This window comes from Fopius arisanus, unplaced genomic scaffold (assembly GCF_000806365.1).
Source record: "Fopius arisanus strain USDA-PBARC FA_bdor unplaced genomic scaffold, ASM80636v1 scaffold00010, whole genome shotgun sequence".
Lineage (NCBI taxonomy): Eukaryota > Metazoa > Arthropoda > Insecta > Hymenoptera > Braconidae > Fopius > Fopius arisanus.
The window spans coordinates 658,643-681,046 of NW_011887749.1; the positions used below are offsets into that span (position 1 = coordinate 658,643).

Sequence of the window (22,404 nt, forward strand, 5' to 3'; positions counted from 1 at the left end):
TATAAAAAAAAACAATAAAAACATTCCCATTTATTAAGATCCACAAAAAAAATCAGTGAACTGAAAAATAATAGTTTATTACGAGATTTCAAATATTTCAGACAAATTTCAACATAAAATGTCAATTCTTTTTTTCGTTTTTGTATTATTTCAAGCTCGACACGCGTGAAAATCCTGCAAAGACCATTTTTGAATGTCAAGAATGAAAAATTCTAGGAGTTTCTCTCCTCAACAACGGAAACAGCAATAATTCAGCCTCACGAACATTTCGGAAATTACATAAATATTTACATAGTATTAAAGCCTTCATTTTCTCAGTATTTTAACTGGACGTTTTATCCACATGGTTAAGGCGATTTTTCGAAGTAATCGAAAAATCCGATTGACAAGGAATACGTGGTGACTAGTATAGGAGTGAAAAAAATGATAAATGGTAATAGTGGGAATAGAGATACATCGGTTTAACTCCGATGGTCTGGCAACGTATGAATGCAGGTAGACGATTGAATGAAAGGGAGAGGTAACAGTGGATCGAAAAAGGGGGTATTAATCTGTATTCAGCAGATTCCACAAATTTCCATATCGTTATTCTGTGCCTCGTGATTCTCACCAACTAGAGCACTGCAGCATCAGACTCAGGGAATGCACGTGTGAGTGTTTGTCGCTTGTTCAGGAGAGGATAGAGTTACTGAGAAGTCAGAATCCAGAACTAGATCACTGATGCAACCGATTATTCCTCTTTTGTAACGACTCTCGGTTGTTCTCATTATGTCTGGTGCTCCGCCTGAAGAACATTATCTTATTATTTTTCATATTCATTATTTATCCCATGAAAATCTTTTTTTTATAATACATTTAAATATATATTATAGAAAATATATATCATATGTTGTTCTACACCTCGAATTCGCCAGCCATTTTGTGCTCGAAGGGTATCATTAAAATGGCGGAAAAAATGGCGCACAAGATGGCGGGCAAAAATACTGAAAAAAAATTGAGTAAAAGGAATTGAATTGCTGTCACCTATGAAAAGTCCTGTATCTGTATTCAATTCCCTCAATTGCCCAGGGGATGACGCAGAAACGCTGACACCACTGTCAACAACCAGAGATGACCACTGTTCATTCCTGAAAAAGATAAATCACCAATGGACAACAGAGGAAATACAAAATAAATATAAAGGCTAATAAAGGTAACGAGATTGTCAAGTTGTATTACCTGACGACTCTGATGCGATGCCACAAGTCGTCATCCAATCTCGTGAGATTATATCTGAGAATTGCCTCGCCAGATCCAAGATTGTAAGCCAGCGTGAGATATCCCTGATTCAAGCCAACCGCAAGAAAATCATCGTTCTGCTCCTTCTGCTCCTGTGGATCTGATTGCCTTCCACTCCACAATAACAAACCGTCGCTACTGCTTGTTCTGAATCTCATGTTTATATCAACGCGATAGCTTATGATCCTGAAAATTCAATTTTTCATATCAGATCTACACGTTTCCTTCAATAATCGAGAATTATTTTTCAATTATTGTTGATTACCCATCGATCCTCTCGATCACTATTCATGATTTTAATTGATCTCTGAAGAGATTGGGGATCATTAAATGGACATCTGTACTAAGTTAAACTACTCTTTTTTTATTTCTCTGAGAATCACTATCACACAACGTAAAAAGGACTGAAGAAAGTAATAAAGAGAATCGTTAGAGATTAAATTGTTCTACTCCTTGAAATTTATGTTTATCTCGTTACCAAGAAGATTCATTAAATTTTAAGGATTTGAATTGATGATGATCTCTGAAGAGATTGAAGATAATTAAACGGACAGATATATTACCTAAAACTACCCCTGAGGGAATCAGCTGTAAGGAATCTCGTGTGATACTTATAGAACAATTTCTAGTGGCGATTTTTTCCACGAGAATATAATCATTACAAAACGCTTGACTAATTTCTGAATAATTAATCACTAGATGAATTGGTGATTATGCGGTGAATTTTAATGTAAAGGCTGTCAGACCAATTCGAAGGATTAATGAAAAAGGAAATAATGAAGAAATATATATTGAGAATAAAATATATCAGACAAGAACTATGGAATTATTAGAGATGAAATATTACCGGATTTTATATGTAAAAATATTTCCATTATGTCGGTCTGGAAAGTCTATTAGAAGAGTCTATCCTATCTGTCTTTTGTCCCGTCCTGCGAGCAAATTTAGCTGTAATAATGGAACCGGTGCAGATTTTAAAAAGCGAACAAAGGACATATCACTCTCCACTGGAGTTTACAGTGTATTTATAAATTCCCTACACGTTCTCATAGTTTAGAACAGAATACAGAATTCATCTCCGATACGAATGTCTCTCGGGATAAATGTCAGAATAATAGCTTTCCTTGGAATCCTCAACCAGTAGGCAACTGAAATGAGAAAAAAAATGAAATGAAAAATACTGATTACCTTTTCATAGTGTCAGCGTCGTTGTAATGAAGATAACTATCAATTCCTGTAAAGCTCGGTACACTCTTCTCAAATCTGTCTAATCTTGTAGCAGCAGATGTGCTGGGATTGAACAATGGATTTTGCTGGTGAATGGTCATCCCCTCTGTTGCTGGACAAGGATGGGGCAGTCCTATTCTGCATCTACAAGTAAATCTCTCTCTGTAAGGGCGACATTCTGCATCACCACATGGTCTCGCCTCGCACGCGTGACCACAATTTCCAACATTCACTCCACCCAGTGCCTCTGCCAAGATTCCAATCTGTTGCAGATGAAATAGTCGAATCGGATGTAATATTAAAATGAAGCTGAGGGATTAGTAAAATCTCGCTAAATCCGGGGAAAAGTTCTACCTCGGGTTGACAAAAAAAAACATTTAATAAACGCGTTGAGGGGAAAGGCGTTGGGTTCATTCTGATTCTGGTGTACTGCAAACTCAATTGCTGAGTTGAGTCGAGAGCGGACAGTTAATTTATACTACACTTGGAGCATTGTTTCGGGAACAATTTTCTGTCGGGAAGAATTTCAAATGGATTTTCGGGATTCCTTATGGAGAGTTGGCTCAAGGTGCTCTGGGTATTTATCTGTGATTGCACGTTCAGTTGTTTTATATACTTTTTTTTAAATAAAAGACATTGAGAATTCAAATGAATTGGGAAATTCTCCGTTGATTGCTGCCTAAAATTCTTTGAAATTTATCGTTTTAAAATTTATCGTTTTAATTAATCATTTCTTGTATTTTTTTTTGATTGTTTAACATTTTGGGGAAATTTACGATTTTTAGGAATGGAAAGTTAGACATTTTGGGATCAACTTAAATTTTTAATTTATTCAAATTACCCTCTCTAGAGTTTTTCGGTTTTTATTAATTAATTGGGAATAATGATTGCAATTTTTGGTTTAGAGTTATTTATTTGATAATTTAATAATGAATTAGACTGATTCAATTCAAATAAAAAATTTAACATACCATGTCGTTGAATTTTTGGATTTTTAAAATACAGCTCTACGGAATAATTAAACTGAAATGATTAATTCCCATTGATTTTTAATAATCAAAATGCATTTTGAATGCTTTTTTTGTTATGAGAAAAATTATTCCGGTTCTTCCCAAGTCAAATATCTTCTCTATTCAGAATATTGTGAAAGTTCTCCACAAGAAATCTCTAATATTTTTCATATTTCGTTTGGGGGTTGACAATTGTGGAAATAACCACTCATGATCCGATAAAATGTCAACACACCTCACGTCGATTCAAGACGACCGTCTGAATGCATCCAACAAAACTGGCAACAGTCTTCATCTTGGGTGTAAAAATGTCGGTAGACGGGGCTCCCCCCAGGTAGAGATTCAGCGGCAATGAGAGTTGAGTAAATGCCCCAGGGGCTAAAATCTCTCGTGCTGGCTCGTTCTCTACAACCAACGACGCCAACCTCCCCGTCCTCGAGACCCTCACCTCCAGCCATTCCCCCAGTCTCACCGGCGTCTCACTCCTGAAATTTCAACAATTCTTATCATTTTTATCATTTTACTCGACTGCATGTAACACTAATGCAATCCTCGGGTTCTATTTTTACAAAACTATCAATGGAGTTGTAGACATTAACAGATTTTCCTACGTATAAACCTATATCTACAGTTATTTACTACAAAAACTCTATTTTTTGCTGAGAATAATGATTAAGATAAAAAAAAAAGACACTGAAATCCGAAGAAAATTTTGCCTTATGATTTCTCAGCCGATCGAAAAGGAGAATATTCTCAAAATGGTTTAAACAATTTGTTCATTTTATAAAATCCGAATGTTAGAAACTGCGAGTGATTCGGTGGGTATAAATAATTATAATGATTGTTTAAAAATGCGAGGTGAGAGCGCCGCCATCTTGCACACTCAAGAGGAGAGGAAATGGCGTCGATGGCGGCAACTTCCAAAATGTCTTACGATCGATGTCTTACGACGAAGAAGTTTTGGATTATCGAAAGATGCCCCACTTTTTTTTCTAAGCGACGATAAACGGATTTAGCTTCTAATGACGTAGACTAATGAGGTTGTCATTCAAGGAATGACGCACGATTGCTTTATCTGAAGTGATTATTCGTCGTCATCCTCTCCCTGGGCTGTAAGCGTCGGGTTCATTACCATACATGCTGGCTTTTTTGAGCGGAAAGTATGGCCACGTATTCATAGGTAAAGAGCAACTGTGGCTTTTTCACCGGGGGACTGTCATTTGCCGCCCCAACGGCGTTAATCGTTCGTGAAAAAAAAAAAAGAAAAAAAAGGTGGCACAAGTGTTTTTATACTCCACCGCTCAGGCCGCGTTTTCACGTTGGTACGAGGATTCAGTCTTTTGAGGTACTTTACACAAATGGGGGCTGGAGTATTTTACTCTAAATTACCGTGGGGGGCTAATTATAATACAAATAAGGTCAACAACAAAATTTTAGGAAACAAAGGGAAAATTATGAGGGCCGAATTGAAATGCCGGTGAGATTAGTTTGAATTGTGTCGAGTGTATTTTAAACTCCAATTACACTTTTAAAATATTTTTTTCTTTCATTTTCCTCTTACTTTTATTGTTTTTTAGAGAGGAATTGTTCTAATATATTTCCGGGGAAGCCTTTGAAAATTTTTGGATGTAAGTGTAGTATCCAGAAAATACTGATAAAATAAATTACCCAAATCGCCTTGTGTTTTTCAAAACTGGAATCCTCTGTTGACCTTGAAATATCCTTTTCAAAACAATTTGAAAACCAGCGCTGCCATTTTGAATAGACTTCACCTTGTTCTCTTGAGTCAACAAGATGGCAGCGCTCCCACCTCGCATTTTTAAACAACTATTATAATTATTTATGTGCACCGAATTATGCGCACCTTATTTTATTCTGTTGTTATAAAATGAACAAATATTTCATAATTTTTTCTGTCTTGGGATATAACAACTGTTAATATAACAGCTTTGGGATGGCACGTGAATGTGTTATCGTGATTGATGACTATTTCAATTTGACCTGTGATGATTATCCTACCGTAAAGTTGCCGGTCCAGTTCCCAAATCAAAGGTGAATTGAATGTGCCCATCGGCCAGATATAATGCTATGAAATCACCGGTAGCATCGCTGTGATGTCCATTATACAATATTACGCCGTTTGATGAAGTGGGCTTGAGCGTCACTGAAAGCTCGAGCCACGACAGGGAAGTATCACCCAAGCCCGGGTATCTCAGGTAGGATGATCCGTTGAAAGATGGTACCTAATCAAAGTACTCGTGTTCTATTATCCTCGGAAAAATACACCAAGAAAGTGCACTCTACATTGCCCAACAAAAAATTCACTCCCATCAGGTGATTAATCATTCACCACAAAAATGAATAATTCATGAGTCATTAGAAAAAATCAAATAAATTTATAAAATAAAATGAATAAAATCATTCAGTCAAACAATTTTTTACACTAACAATTTGAAAAACCAAATGTTTTTATGAAATAAAAATATGATTTTTAATTATGTGAAATCTTAAGATCAATAATTAAATATAATATAATAAATATAATATAGGTAAATCATTTTTAATTGATTAATTAAAGGTAATTATAGACAATAATTTTTAAAAATGTGTTCTCATGTTCAGTCCTCAGTTATACAAGTAATGAGTGGTTTAATAAAAAAATGTTACGTTTCGAGATATCTCAAAAGAATCTATTCCACGATGGGATTAATTAATTAACAGAGAGGATGTTATTGAAGATATTGTAATTCCCTCTGATCCATCCCCAGCGATTGGCCTGTGTTCTTCCAAGAGAAAACACGAGCATTCATTTGGTATTCCAGGTGTACCGAGAGGTACTTCATTGGCACCGGTGAGCACATGACTATTTTATAAATCAAATGTAATTTTAGTGAGTCAACATAAAAAACGAGTGAGTACCATTGAATTTTTCCTCAGAGAGTGTACGTGTTTCTCATTAAAATGTCAATGAGGTATCTGGCATCCCTGGAGAGTGGAATTATAATGAAATGAAGAATGCGAATGGCTATGGTGGGTTGAGCTCATTTGAGATTGATTTATGGCGAGGCGTAATTACGAATTATGCTCACCTGAAGATCAACGCGAGTCTCGCATAAATCACCGGTGTAACCAAGAGGGCAGAGGCAAACAGCTGTATCTCCTCCTGTTGTCAAACACTTTCCCCCATGGGAACAAGGTACTTTGCTGCATCTATCAGCCGTACACTCCTCTGTGAACAATTTGGTAGAGGTGTCAGTGAATATCACATCATCTTCAATTATAATTACAAATCTAATCCAATCTATGTAGAGAAGAATTGGAAATTGCCAGATTAACAACGTCTAATTTAAACTTATTGTTTAACCATTAGTCTCGTGAATAATTCGCTGACGATGAATTGCGATTTCCCTTCTTTGAAGTCATAAATCCCGAATTACTAACTCATAAGTTATCTCAATAAACAATATTCTGTTTTTGTAAATTAATAAACATTTTTCACTGATTGTTCTCCATAAGTGATTAAACAATTTCCTTACGAATTTGTTGTCTTCGGTTATGAGTGAACTTTAAACAGTTTTTAGAGTTCTCGAATATTTATTTAAATTTATTTTATTTTTATAAAACCGGAAATCCGATAACTCTCGAAAAATCCAAAAAACTACTCAAGTTTTCTCCCGAACAACCAATTTAGGATTTCCAAATAATTTATTTGCATAAAAAAAAAGATTTCACAGCATAGAAAATAGAATAATTCAGGGCCGACAAAAGTTCCAAAATCAATATTAGATTCCAGTGAAACCATAACTTTGGAGAATTGAATAAATGGATTCGATAGGCCGGAACGTCAGCTGACGTAAATAAATGATTTTTCTATGCGAAACAACTGAACGAATGAATTCCTGGACTAAATGATTAATTACCGATTGAAACAATTACTGAACGTCAAAACGCCGGTTGAAATACCGTCATTGCCATTGCCATTAACAATCAATTACGCATAATTGGAGAGACCAACAGGGTCTGGATGAATAATTCAAGGGGCTAATTTTCGTTGGAGTTTCTCTCCTCATAATCAAAGGAATCAAACATTCGGTGGAAGAAAATAAAATGGAAGAGAAAAAAATACTGGAGCCAAGTCGTGAGAGTTTACTGCCCTCCACCAGTGGATGGATCGATACGAGCCCCAAGCTCTTGCCCCTGCCATGGTGGTTCGCTCCTGCCCCAGAACTTTTCTTTCACCAGAATGCCAAACCAATGACACGGGAAAAAACCCCTCGAGCTTTCAGAAAAATAGAGTGAGAGAGAAGTACAAGTCAAACGAAAAAATAATTAGAGAGTGGTTGAAGCGCGGCAGTGAGCGCGGGACAAAAGGTCATGTGGAGCTTTTTCTGATCACATCTCCCGCGAATTTATGAAAATGGAGTATAATTATGTATATTAATGATATTGATTATTACGCGGGTATTTTATGGATTTTTTTTGCGAGATTATTTGAAAGTTACTGCGACTGAGTCAGTCAAACAAGTCGAACTCAAGTTTGACTCGAGTGGAGATGGATAATGTGGGCGTCTGACTCACCACGATTTTTACTACTTAATTCAGGTCAAGGTCGAGATGATTCGGGATGAGTTTTTCGCTTTTTCTGATGATTCAATTTGATGCAAGTTGATTTTTTCAATTCATTCGAGTCGCTTTTTTAATTCATTGAAGTTGATGAGTCGCGTGAGTCGAGTCAACTCTTTAGATCGGTTGAGAAAACTTTTCCAACTTGATTCAAGTTGATGTTTTGGCGTGATTCAAGTCGACTTTTCGAATTATTGAAAAGAGCAAAAACAATACGATCATATTACAGACCTTTATAAGTTTATATTTATTATATTATGAGGTAATTATTTCTTGGAGAGGCCGTCTGTGTGGTCTTACGACGAAACTCTAATGATTGTTTATTAAATAATATAAACAAATCCCTGAGCATGGAAAGAAAGAAACCATGATGCCGATGCTTTGATTTTTGTGACATCTTAGTAAAATATAATTCAATTGCTCTTACTTAAACGTCTATTCCTTTATTAACCTGGCTTCCAATTAAAATCCAATACGAATTTATTGACATTTTCGACGTGATTTGAGTCAAGTCTTCAACTTAATTCAAGTCAATAATTCCCATGATTCGAGATACTCCATTGTGATTCAATTTAATTTGATTCAAGTTGACTCAAATCGTTTAAAATAAAATCTTCGACTTGTTTAAAATTGCTTTTTCAATCTGATTCAAGTCGATCTTTGAATTCAACTCAAGTCAACTCCTCAGCTTGATCCAAGCTCGTTCTTCTACTCGAAAATTAGAGACCGATTAATTAAATATTCCAGCCGTATTTTTTCCGCAATAAAATGCTCATGTTGTTTAACACTTCGAGTGCTTTCGAAATTCCAAAAATGCAACGTTAAAACAATGAGTAACACTTCCTGTAAAATATCCCTCCCCTACCCCAGGAATTGTTCTCATTACCAATCCTCAAGCACAACGTGACATCCGCACGATTTTCAATTGCACTGAGTTCCATAAAATACTCACCAACATCAAACCCGTTGATGGTATCTCCCTCCGGTGCCAATGCAAGACGGTAATGATGGTCATTCGCCTCTAGATGACGAACACATCCTCGAAATCCAATTCTCACCGGAAGTCGCTCCAGACCTGTTGTATTTCCGGGGCCACCGACGAACAATGGCTCTTGAAACGTTATCCTCGAGAATAATCCCTGGAACAAAAAGCCAAACCTTGTCACCGGGAAAAGAAATTTTCACGAAAAATTACGTGACAACGCAATCCTACGGTGGAATTATCTTCACGACTCTTTCAAAATTAAAATAACAACAGAACAGATTCTTCAACTGAAGATGAATATTCCATTTAATTAATAATCGTAATTTCGTTAACTCTCAAATTTACCGAGGTAATCGGAGAATTCATTGTTATTAATTATTATTAATGCTAAATTAATTTTTTTTAATTCATTTCCTCCACTGATTTTATTTTTTATACAGAAACTGCACGAAGGGAATTAATCAATACGAATTCCGTAGTTTTTACCTCAAATTTTTAGTTTATAATGATTCTGGGAGTTATTCTTCTGAAAAAAATCTTCCAAACAAAATTTCGGAAAAATAAAGATAAAAATAAATTAATAAATCTATACGTTGGACGACTCACTAACGACTTTCATCTCGTAGACCATTGAAACAATTCCTTGACACAAATATTCAATCTCTCTATCAGTCTCTTTTTTGTCGAAAACCTTCGAACAATATATCTGGAATAATCTGCAGTTCAAAAGTCAAAATAATTTCGAAACAACAAATAATACTGTAAACTAAGCAAGGGGATCAACTGAATCAGAAGTCGAAAAAAAGAAATACCGCAACGAGAGCCTTTCACCTAGCGCATTTTCCGGGGGATTTTCACCGGGAGATTTTTCTCGGAAGGTTTTGTTCAAGATATTTTTTTCTGAATGAATAACTCCGGACATTTTTATAATAAAGTATTTCCCCGTGTGCCATAATCCGCACGTTTTTCACTCTCGATTGTAATTTTTCCGCCATTTCCACGATAATTTTAGTGAATTTTCCTTCATCGTGGAGCTGAAGGCGAAAAAAAGACCATGGAGTTATAATAACAGAGTTTTTTCAATACTCTTGGGTTACGAGAACCATCGGAAATGCCGGAATGGAATGATGCGGCATAACATTAAAAAAAGCTTCGTTAAAATTTAATTAAGCTCCTGGTAACCAGACATAAATAAACGAGATTAAATAGATAAGAGAAAATTGAAACATCGGGAATATGCCGAGTTGAAATGAGAGAAAGAGGTTGTGGGGAATGAGAGGAGACATATAAATGGAAATGTAAAAAAAAAAGATACACTAATTGACGGATCTTTTGTCAATGCTCCCTTCATTTTGGAACAGTCAATTTTAGATGTCTTCGGCTTTTCACGCTTCACTCCTCCCTTTTATCATCAAAAGATGGATATAGATTGTATTTTTAGCTAGTGATAAACTAGGGTGACGTATTTTTAAAGTCCCGGCACACTTTTTAATTCTCGTTAAAGAAACTCATTCACTTTATTTCTACCAGGGGAATTGATAAATTCAGGATAATTCGCGCAATGAATCGGATGGATGTAACAGTTCTATTGGTTGTGATAAATTATTTGAAATTTCACTTCTTCAAATTTGCCATTCGATAAATTTTTTATATCTGTTTAATATTTATTCGATTCGGGAACAAGTCGATCGACTAAATTTTTATTTATCTTTAAACGTCAGTCCCATTCAATTTTTCGTGTATAGTTATTTAAATGATTCCATCTCGGCGGGAGATGCTCAGAATTTATTTAATAATTTAAACAATTTATGAATTATTCAGTAATAATATGTTCGAATGAATTTCAGAAGAATTCATCGTGGAAAATTGATTTAAATTAAAGTTCAAATTACAACAGAGAGAATTTACGTCTCCGCGAATTTCGCCTCAAATAATAATTAATTATTAATTAATCCACTTGTTAACTAAAATTAATTCATCACTGTCAAGTAAATGCATCTAAAATTAGTGTTTAAAATACTCTGAAAAAATACCAGCAATTTTTCATTCCAATTAATCAAAGATAAATAATAATAAAAAACATTAACTTTGCACTCCACATTTTTTTATTCCTCAAAAATATTTTGGACCATCAGAAAAAAGCGGAATACAAACGCCGAAAAATTCTTCCCAAAATGTCCATTCAATTTCGTTTTCAGGAATTATAAATTTTGTCAGCATTCAGGGGTTGAAGGAAGGGGTTGGGAATCCAGGAGAGCCTTCAATTTAGGGGGTAGAATTTCCCTAATAATTTTCTACATGGAACAGATATTTTTACAGGGATGATACTCGATTGGATTGCGACAAATAACAAGTGAAAAGATTGATTATCGTATTGGATTGAGTCTGGGGTGTGGCAGTACAACACGGGGTGCGGTTGGGTGTCCAACCATCCCCTTCACCTTGCGAAGGGGATGGTTTTGGTGGTCATTTGTCTCTAAATGTCGCCGGTATGAAATTACAAACTGTAGGATCCGCAGTCCATGAAAAAATAATACTATATACAATAAATAATATCATGCGATCACCCATGATTTCAATGATCCATCAACTGTTGACTTTAGACGCTTTCTTCTCTTTATGATCGAATTAATCATTATTAGTTATTAATCTTTCATTATATTTATTATACATCATTAAGCAACTTGAATAAAACTGAAGAATCAATAATATAAAGAATTAACTTGACTCCTCCGACTTATCAATTTGAATTAAGCTTAAGAATTAATTCGTGTACTCGTGATATTATGTTATTGATAATAAAAAATTGATAATTAATGATTATTAATTATTAATCAATCCAGGAATGCATGAAGTAGTCGCTGGACTTGATGCAAGTTAATGAGTTGGATGATTCGAGTCGATCAGTCATTAAAAAGCTCGTAAAAACAATTTATAATCGGTATGTTATAGTTAAGTATAAAATGTACTTGAGATAGATTTTAGAAGTAGATTTTTTTTTCCATGTATGTTTGAGTAATTTAAATAAGTGTTAATAAAAATTAAAGAAAAAATGTATTAACTAGTTTTAGAAAGAGGGAAGGGAGGAAATTGAGGGGAAATGAGGGGTATTTAGGGAAATGAGGGGAATTTAGGGAATTTAGGAAATTTAGGAAATTTAGGGAATTGAGGGAATGAGAATATGTGGAATTCCGTCAATTCCACAATTTTCTATTCTCAATGAAATTTACCGACATTTGTCATCAGGCGTTGACACATCTTCAATTTAGATAGAGCATTTGATCAAGTAGAGATTTTCACTCCATCAAATACTTGTCAGGGGAATAAAAAGAATACCTTAGATCTTCCCTGCACGCGTTTTCCAGAATTGAGGGTAATCCAGGCGTCCCACCGGTGCCTGTAGACATTGAGTGTATTCCACTCGTTGAGCTTGACGGTGTCAGTGCTCCTTACAACACCAACACCACTCCCACAATCGAATCTGCAGGGAACGATCAATAATTCGATATGGAATTAACCTTTTTCAAATACCTCGTGGTATACTATTGAACATTTTTTCACCACCAAAGATCTCTGGAAAAATTTTCCGAACATCGGGTTGAGGATTTTTCTTTCGTGGCCCAACATTATCCCCAGATCTTCGGAAGAATCTTCTAGAGATCGTATGGAACATCTTTTTGACTACACAAAACGATTTTTACGGAGATTTTTAACGTTTTCCTAGGATTATGTGGGAAATAATATTTTTGAAGATCTGGAGAAAGATTCTTTTGGTTACTCATAAAAATAACGGAACTCAAAATATTACTTTAACAAATCGCGACAGGAAATATTACAAATATTATTATTAAGACATCCTTAAAAAATAATTGAGATTAATAATAATTTGCTAGCATAATACTTCTGCGCAGTGAACGATTCACATCATAATCCGTTAATTTGCAATCTTTTTTAAAATAATATAATGATATCATAATATCTTGACTTGTAATATTTCCTTTTGGAATTATTAATTAATTATTAATATATGAATATTATTAAAGAAAATTCAGAGCGATGAATGAGCAATTCTTGGCAATTTCAATCCATTTTTATCTCGATTCCTCATCACCAAAAAAATGTTTAGATCGTAAAAATGGGGGGCTCCAACCCCTACAGTAGATATTCTCGATATTATTCGGAAATTTCATTTAAAAGAAGAATCAGCGAACGAATGGATGAATTTGAAGAATTTAATTCAATTCGAATGAATTTTCAATTTTTTTTATGTGACAGATTGAACAAGAAAATTATTCAATAATAGGATAAATATCTTTTTGGATTTTCCGTCAATCGATTTCATTCAAAAATCATCTCACTTCCCATTTCGAAAAGAATCAATTAATGAATTAACAAATTACTTTTAATTTTAATCATGCGACGTCTTGAATATTCAAAAAAAATTTAGTTTTCCCTCTAAAAAATGATCCATTCAGTGAAAAATAATGATCTTAAATGAACTAAGAACCCCTACAGTAGATTTCATAAAAACACTGATGCACAGATTCTCGACAAGAAATTGTCTCCGGAAAAATCGTTTGGGGTTTAAGATTTCTCGTCTCTTCATATACATTTAGCTTTTTCTACGTGTGTTAGACGAATTGGATAAATATTCACCTGAACTCAATGAAGCCATGATGAAGAATTACAGCCATGAAGTCACCCTGGAGATCATCGCGCTCCCCCGTCAACAAAAGAATTCCATTCCACGCCTCAGGACGAAATTCTAAGTCTAATTGGATATGTTTGTAAGCTGCTTTCAATGCTGGAAATGCCAGCCAACTTGATCCCGTGAAGCGGGGCGACTTAACTTGAATCTCTGAAACAATAATGATGAAGAGGTTCTTTAGTTTTGGTTGAGTAAAAGCATTGGGCTGAGTTTGTAAATCCGTTTACGTCTGATTCGATTAAAATGAACATTTCTATTCGTAAAAACAAGTTGAGAGAATTATTTTCACGTGAGATTGGGCTTGAGAAGTCGAGGCCTCTCCATATTTTCCCCGAACTCATTAATTACCCACCGATTTTTTCTTATTCCTTCATTAAAATCCGTTTGTTGAAAAAAAAATATTGGAAAATAACGGGAAAATAACTCCTGTAATTCAATGTAATTCAATGCAAGATAAATATTTGCTTTTTAAATTAATTGATTAATAATTCGTTGAATACTTCTTACAGCTTTCAATAATTGAATAATTGTGAATATTTGGAGAATAAATTCTGATATTCGTTGATTGATAAATAATTAAGTAATAATTGAGTGATAGATTTATTAAATTAACCACAAACACTTCATGATAATTGAATCAAATATGAAAATATCATTAAAAATGAATGTGAAAATATCAATAAAAATGAAAATATAAATGAATTGACTCATCTGTAACTTTCCCCCTAAATACCCAAATTTGAAATTAATTAATGAATATAAATTAATATAATTAAAAAAATGAATTAATTTTCATCTTTATCCCTAATTTCACTAAAAAATTCTCTGGAAATGAGAAAAATTCGGTGTGAAGAAAAAAGAAGAAGATTTATTCGAATTAAATAAGAAAATATAAATTTTTGTACTGTTTGAATAAATGAACTTATTCTATCGGAATAATTAATGATTTGAGGGTAAATAAATAATGATAATTATATGAGATTAATTGGGGGGAGAATAATTCAAGTTTGAGCGAAGGAGATTGAACGAAATCCTCGCAGGGCTGTGACATCGATTAGTCCGAGATTCCAGTGAAAAATAAGAAAGTTTGTAGAGGACATTTTTACGGTAGTGTGCTATGAGCCAACTGTAAAATCCATATGACATTTTACGGCATTTCTCGGTGAGGGTGGATTTTGATGAGGGTAATCCTAAATGCACCTGTGGCACAGTGTAGGATGCAATCGATAAACTCGCCAGCAGTCTGCCGGTGGTCATGTGGAAAATTCTATTGTCAGACATTCGAGTATAGGATCACTACTCTCTCCACTTTCTTTATTGATTTATCGACGCTAAATTGCAGCGAACTGTGACTTTGTCGGTTACTTCTATTCCGTCAGAGTAATGAGTGGAAATAAATTTTTACACCATTTTCCACACCCAGAGATATCATTGCAATTATTTTTGTCAGTACCATTGAAAATTTGACGGAAGTATTCGTCGAACATTTGCACTTTTGTCAAATTAATTTATTATTTGTTTATAATTAATTAATTTTGTTTATCATCCTTTTTACAATTTTCTAGAGTACGAACAAGGCATTTCTGATTTTTTACAAATCATTTTATTTATATAAACATAATAGTCCGACGAATATTGACGATTTTGTAAAATATTTATAGTTACATATTGATATATGTGATAATTATATAAAAAACAAATGTATATATATTTTATATTTTATTAATTGACCGTAATCTATTAGTTATGTAAATTAGTTGTAGTTTATAGATTTTATTTATCGGATAGTTATGGAAAAAAATGAGGAAAATCCTGAATTTTTGATTTCTTCTTTTTAATGAGAAGGATAAGAGAAAAGGAAAAGGAAAAGGTAGATATCGAAGATAAAAATATACGAGATGAGATTATTTTGGTGAAAACGGAAATTTGACAGATTTCTCGAATCATTCAGCTCAAGAGTCTTGACGTAGCATTTCGTAAATTTTACGCGTCTTCTGGGTAATTTTTATTTGAATTTTCTATCTGTGTGGGTTAATGTTATAATATAATGTAATGAAGTTTATGTGGAATGGAAATGGCGTGACCCTATGAGTGCTATAAAAGTATTGACGAAGCAATTAACGAGAGTCAAGGTGCGGGTGCGTCTGGTCTCTGGAGTTTACGACTTTAAACTTCTCGGCTAACAACGAGGTGAAAAAATATCGAGCTCACTGAAAAATTGAATATTCTTCTCCAACTAGTTTTGCTAGCCAACTCTTGCTGCCATTTAACCCCGATAAATCGATAGTGGGAGGAGAGTACGTGTCAACAATTCTGTTTAGATTGTTCGGTTAAAACTAGTGGGTGGAGAGGAGTTTTCAGGTGTTTTTAGAGTTCAATCGCTGGATGAAACAGTCAATCTGATCGGAAGAACGAAATACATCGTTACAGGAAAATTGCTATTCCCAGTTTAATTCCATTTAATTTTAACTTCACAGAAATTTCAAATTTACTCATATTTTCTCGAGATTTTTTCACGTTTTATCAATTTCCGTGGAATAATTGGAAATTTCATTTAAACTGAGAACCAGCGAACGATTGGATGAATTTGAAGTATTCAATTCAATTCGAATGAATTTTCCATTTTTTTTTGTGACTGATTGAACACGAAAATTATTCAATAATAGGATAAATATCTTTTTGGATTTTCCGTTAATCAAGTTCATTCAAAAATCATCTCACTTCCGATTTCGCAGAGTCAATTAATGAATTAACAAATGACTTTTAACTTTAATCATGCGACGTCTTGAATATCCAAAAAAAAAATCTAATTTTCCCTCTAAAAAATTATTCGTTCAATAAAAAATAATTATCTTAAATAGAATAAAAACCTTGAGAATGGACATACCAAAAATACTTGACAATTAATGAATTATTGAAATAATAAGGCGTGGGACTGAGAAATGGCGATTATTTCTAGCTAATGGAATTTACTGAAAAGTCATTTGACATTTGCTGGAAAGCGACGCAAGACGGGGGTAATTGAATAATCGATGGCGAAGGTAAAGTCAAACAGCGAAATAATGGCGTTGGGGTAAGGTGTAATGATGAAAAAAGTTGAGTATTGATTTTACCATTTTGGCAGCGATCGCCAGTTCTGCCCAGTGGGCATTGGCACCGCTGTCTGAAGGCAATTCTCCTGCGTCCAACACTTCCGGTATATCCACTGCCCATCTCTTCCTCCATTTCGTCAAGGTCGTGCAATTGCTCGATGTAACAATTTCCCACTGGTCCACAATCGAGAGAACACGCTGGCTCCGTTATTGACACACTCTCAGTTGTTATTGCCACCGTCTGCTCCAACTTTTCACCCTGAAATCCAATAACCCTCCTTTCATTAATCTGTCGATATTCTCAAATATCGCTATTACATTGGTCCATTTTACCCCCAATTCATCCTATTATCTTCCCGATTTTTCCCCATTTTCCCGGATTTATCGTCTGAAAATTGACAGTGCAGTTTGGAAATGCATTATAATCTCGCCCTGAATATCTATTAATCTGTCAATATTTTCCTCAAATATTGTCATTACATGGTTCAAGCGTTTTATCCCATATTTATCCTGTTATTATTTTCCCCGTTTTTCCGATGAAAATCCAGAATTTTCCGGAATTTAACCCCTGAAAATTGACAGTGCCGTTTGAAAATTCATTGTAGTCGCGCCTTGAATATTCATTAATCTGTCAATATTTCCTTCGAATATTGAAATTACTCTCTTCAAAGACTTCATCTCAAACCTACCCTATTATAATTTTCCCCATTTCCTCGATCCAAATACAGAATTTTCCGGAATGTCATCCCTGAAAATTCGCAGTGCAATTTAAAATGGATTGTAGTTTCACCCTGAATATTCATTAATCTGTTAATATTCCCGCAAATATTGTTATTATTTTCTCCGATTTCCCGATGAAAATCCAGAATTTTCCGGAATTTAACCCCTGAAAATTGACAGTGAAGTTTGAAAATTAATTGTAGTCGCGCCTTGAATATTCATTAATCTGTCAATATTTCCTTCGAATATTGAAATTACTCTCTTCAAAGACTTCATCTCAAACCTACCCTATTATAATTTTCCCCATTTCCTCGATCCAAATACAGAATTTTCCGGAATGTCATCCCTGAAAATTCGCAGTGCAATTTAAAATGTATTGTAGTTTCGCCCTGAATATTCATTAATCTGTCAATATTCCCTCAAATATTGCAATTACATCCTTCAATAGTTTCACCCCATTATTTTCCCACTGCAACTCCTTACCTGTCCTCAGATTAACATTCAAATTCTTTAACGATTCATTCCCTGAAAATTGACAGTTTCCTGAAAACTCCCGAATCGACAGATCTTCCATTATGTTTTTCACCCCACTAATTCACCCCATTCTTCCCCAAAATTCCCCATTCCAAATGAAAAATCCCATCGAGCTCCAAAACCCAATGAATCCTGAACCGATCCAGAGCAAACAATCAGGTGTTCACTAGAAAATCCCAAGAACTGTCAGTCTGTCAACTGTCAATTCCTCACCCTCCAACCGCCCCCGCCCCACAACTTCCCCAAAAACCCGAAAAGAAAGAAAATAAAACCCACAGCCCTCCCTGAAAATAAACTGCCCGGAATTAAAATGCAAATGACAAACTTTCCGCCATCAACATAACTTTAAATCCTCCGAAAAAAAAAAATGGAGATTAATGACCGGGGCGTGTATTTGCCAGAGGTACAGAGTGTCTCGGCTTAATAAGTGACACGTAAAAAGCCCGGAGTAATTAGCGATTACACAAGGTGCTCAATTACCTCAGAAAGCGTATGTCCATGGGGCACTTCATTGGACTCATATCTCGTACCATTCGACCTCTCACCCCTGACATTTACGCGATTATTCATCGAATGATGCGCATCATTTGCACTGGACTCTTCATTATTTTTAATATCCAACGGTTTAACGTCATTCAATGCCAAGTCATGAATATCACCTGTTGACGGCGATGTTGAATTCAACTCTGTGGAAATAAACATCAAAACTGTAATGCTGCATTATGATGTGAATAAATGATAGAATTTGGGGGTGGATTGGGGGTTGGGATGATTATTTTGGGTTTGATGGTCTGGTCAGCTTCCGGCTGCCTCATCTGTCATTCAGAGGAGCCTCTGGGACTTGATGGGATGACACCGATATGACCCATTGTCCACAGAATCGTTAATAAAGCAAAAGGTATATTTGCGGTAATTAGGGGGAGCTATTCCGAGGGAGGGTTTTGGTCGGGGTGAAATCCCCCGGGAATCTCTCACTTCCAGAAAAATATCAACTCTCATCAATTTAATTGCGAGGTACTCGTAATTAAATTACGCAATGAACTGTTAGATTCTCTTGTAATTGCAGGAGTATGACAGATTTTTGGAAATTGGAGGGGAAATTTCGGTTTTAATTGATATTCACTGAAAAATTTTGTCTGTTCATTAAGAAAATTTAGGATGATTGGAATTTTCGGGCTGAATGATTATTGATTCAGTGGATTGGATAATTGAGGAAATTATTGCATGACATTTCTAGATTTTTAGGTTTTTCTGTACCAGGTTGACCTGATTATTGAACATTCTCTGAATATTCAAGGATTTAATGATTCGTTAATGAAGAATTCGACGGGAATTTCATGTCTTTCTAATTATTGAAAATTTCCGCGTTTTTCTACTTGAAATTTTAGGGGTAATTAAAATTCAATTGTTACAGGGTGAAGCTTTTTTTCCTTTTAAATTCTTCAGAGATCCAATTGTAAATTCTCAATTAGTCAATTACTAATTGGTAGTTGGTTATCCGTTAATTATAGACTGACACTGAAAATAGAAAATTAACAGAATAGTAAAGAAATTTACGAATTCATGAATGATAATTCGTTCTTCATAAATTTCGAGTTCGTTTACAATTTGTCATTGCTAAAAATTTCAATTCTTCCAAATTTCAAATGTCAATTATTTTAAATTTTTGTGTATCCTTCAGAAACCCATCAATGGATCTTAAATTAACCAATAATTCACTAGAAATTAATCAATCATTAATTATTGCCTAGTATAACTTCAGCGAAACGTGGTCCTAAAAATAGGGAATTCCCGGAATATTCAAGAAATGCTAAAATATTCAAATCCTAGAAATGTCATGTCCCCCCTTATCAAAAATATCAGAAAGAATTATAAAAAAAATAAAATAAAATAAAGAATTATTAGAATATTGTAAAGAATAAATAATAAATTTAAAATTTAATTGAATGGCAGATCTTGATGAATTAGCAGAATGGAGTGTGTTGGCTTATGCCTGTTGAATTAAGACTCACCTGAACAGCTGTATCCATTTTTGTGGAGGATATAACCATCTCTGCAGTCGCACTCGTACATTCCGTCATGTAATTCATAGCAGAGTTGTTCGCACGGTGAGTTATGACCGCATCTTCCTGTGATAAACCAACGTGTTTAGGTAATTAGGAGGCTCTTGGCATTATGGAGATTTGATGGAGGCACAGCTGTTTATTTATCCTGGCTAATTGGCGAATGGAGTCAACTAATCAAATACTCAACACTATTACTTTTCGTTATTATTTATTTACTTGTTAACAACACGACAACATCGGGGAATTCATTTTAAAATCGTTTTTCTCTAGTCGATTTTTTTCTAGGCAAATCTGCTCAGGTTTTAATTATTGTAATTATTTTCTGCTAGATGATCAGTATTTTCTGGGTGTTCTTATAAAATATATGTACAAATTAAAATTATTATATGTAACGTATGTGTTTATTGATATATAAGGTAATATTAATATATTAATTAATATATAGTTCGGGATTTTTTATGTGATATTAATGAAGAATTATTTATTTATCACAAATTTCGCAGATTTTTGGGAATTAAATTTCTAGTAATTTATTGATAGACTGCATTCAAGGTCATGACTAGTTAAGATTTTTTTTCGTTATGGAAAGGTTTATATAATTAAAAATTTGGACAAAAATATTTTTAATTGGATTGATGGGTATGTGAAAGAACATAATGTAGAGGCGCTGCATTTATTTATTGTATATTGTTGGTAGATGGGAAAAATAGAATAAATAGTTTTCTATGAGGAAATGAATGATGAGAAAAAATAAGTGAACAAATTGCGTTAATGAAAAAGATTTTGCAAATTTAATTCTCGAAAATCAGTGGAATTCATGGAATCGTACTGACACCGAGAAAAACATTCATATTAATCCTCTTCCCCAGGGAAAGACAAAATGCGATGCATCAAAAAATTCAATAAAAAATTCCCTCGACCAAAAATTTCTCCACCACAAAAATTTATCGACAATTTTTTATTCAATTCCCGTCGAATAAATTCCAATTAATCCAACAGCCACTCTCTAAAAAATATTCAAAACAAAAAAAGGAAAAAAAAAAGCCTAGACCCTTCCGATCTTCATCACAATCTCCACTATTTATCTCCTACCACAGACAGATGAACAACTAAAACAAATCACTGAATCCATGAATTTTCATTGGAAAAAAAAAAATGACTCTTCCATTAATTGAAACAAAACATTTCTCTCGATTCCCTATTTTTTCACCGTTTTTTATTCCGTTTAGAGCCCGTTTAATTGACTCTGTGAGGATGATGAAGTGATGTCTCCAATAATAAACCGACGAAAAAAAAAAAAGTCCAGCGCAATGTTCTCCCCAGTGGAAAAGCCGTGGTGCATTTAAATGTCAACCAACACGTAAAATTACCTTGAAATGCAGCTTCAAAGGTTGTCCTTTCATCGATTGGATTCTGGGAGAACACCAGGTCCATCAATCCCAGTAAAATGATCACATAATACTGTCCCGCCATCGTTCAACACTCACTAACACTCTCGTTAATTATTCTTTTTGTACGCATGCGTTTCACTCTACGAATTATCTGCAACAAATAGCAATTATTGCCACTATTTACCCCAAAAATCCATCGACTCCCTCTCCCTCCTCTCTCTGCTACCCACCACCCCCTCCGGCCCCTCCGCTCCCTCCTCACCCTTTTATTTTCACATTTCCCAAACATTTCTATTTCATCCGTTATATATGTATACAGACATTTATATATATATTTGAATTCTCGGGGGGAGGTCATATTTATGAGCATGAAATATTTATTTGGAGGGAAGTAGAATCCACATGTGAAGCGCTTTACGTATTAATTATTTATGTAAACAATTGTCATAAATCCGGAATTCTGTGGGGGAGAGATGATCCTAATTTTCAATTTCACCATTTTCGGATTAAATTTTCAAGGTTCTTTTTTTATTCTGATTTTTCTTATTTAGGAAAATTGAGGAACACAAAAATTGAAATTTTTTTGTTGTTATAGTTTCAGAGAAAATTTGGAGAATTTTGGGATTTGAGAATTCAAATTGAAGAAATGAGATCTTTTTTTATTCTGATTTTTCGTCTTTAGGAAAATTGAGTAACACAAAAATTGAAATTTTTTTGTTGTTATAGTTTCAGAGAAAATTTGGAGAATTTCGGGATTTGAAAATTCAAAT

The 22,404-nt window shown here is 34.3% G+C and overlaps 1 protein-coding gene across 1 annotated transcript in view; it reads right to left on the minus strand.

The window, feature by feature from the left end:
* Positions 1-87: 87 nt before the first annotated feature.
* The window catches only part of SP2353 (EGF like, fibronectin type III and laminin G domains protein pikachurin), a 25,298-nt gene continuing 2,981 nt past the window's right edge, over positions 88-22,404 (minus strand). The window contains exons 2-15 of the mRNA XM_011317204.1: positions 21,614-21,785; positions 20,190-20,306; positions 18,658-18,863; positions 16,945-17,182; positions 13,780-13,981; positions 12,460-12,604; positions 9,091-9,277; positions 6,605-6,744; positions 5,535-5,758; positions 3,751-4,000; positions 2,467-2,768; positions 1,219-1,464; positions 1,024-1,127; positions 88-784 (exon numbers count right to left, since the gene is read on the minus strand). Of these exons, the coding sequence (XP_011315506.1) occupies positions 636-784; positions 1,024-1,127; positions 1,219-1,464; positions 2,467-2,768; positions 3,751-4,000; positions 5,535-5,758; positions 6,605-6,744; positions 9,091-9,277; positions 12,460-12,604; positions 13,780-13,981; positions 16,945-17,182; positions 18,658-18,863; positions 20,190-20,306; positions 21,614-21,716 (2,613 nt within the window). The 5' untranslated portion in view covers positions 21,717-21,785 and the 3' untranslated portion in view covers positions 88-635. The remainder of the gene's footprint in view (positions 785-1,023; positions 1,128-1,218; positions 1,465-2,466; positions 2,769-3,750; positions 4,001-5,534; positions 5,759-6,604; positions 6,745-9,090; positions 9,278-12,459; positions 12,605-13,779; positions 13,982-16,944; positions 17,183-18,657; positions 18,864-20,189; positions 20,307-21,613; positions 21,786-22,404) is intronic.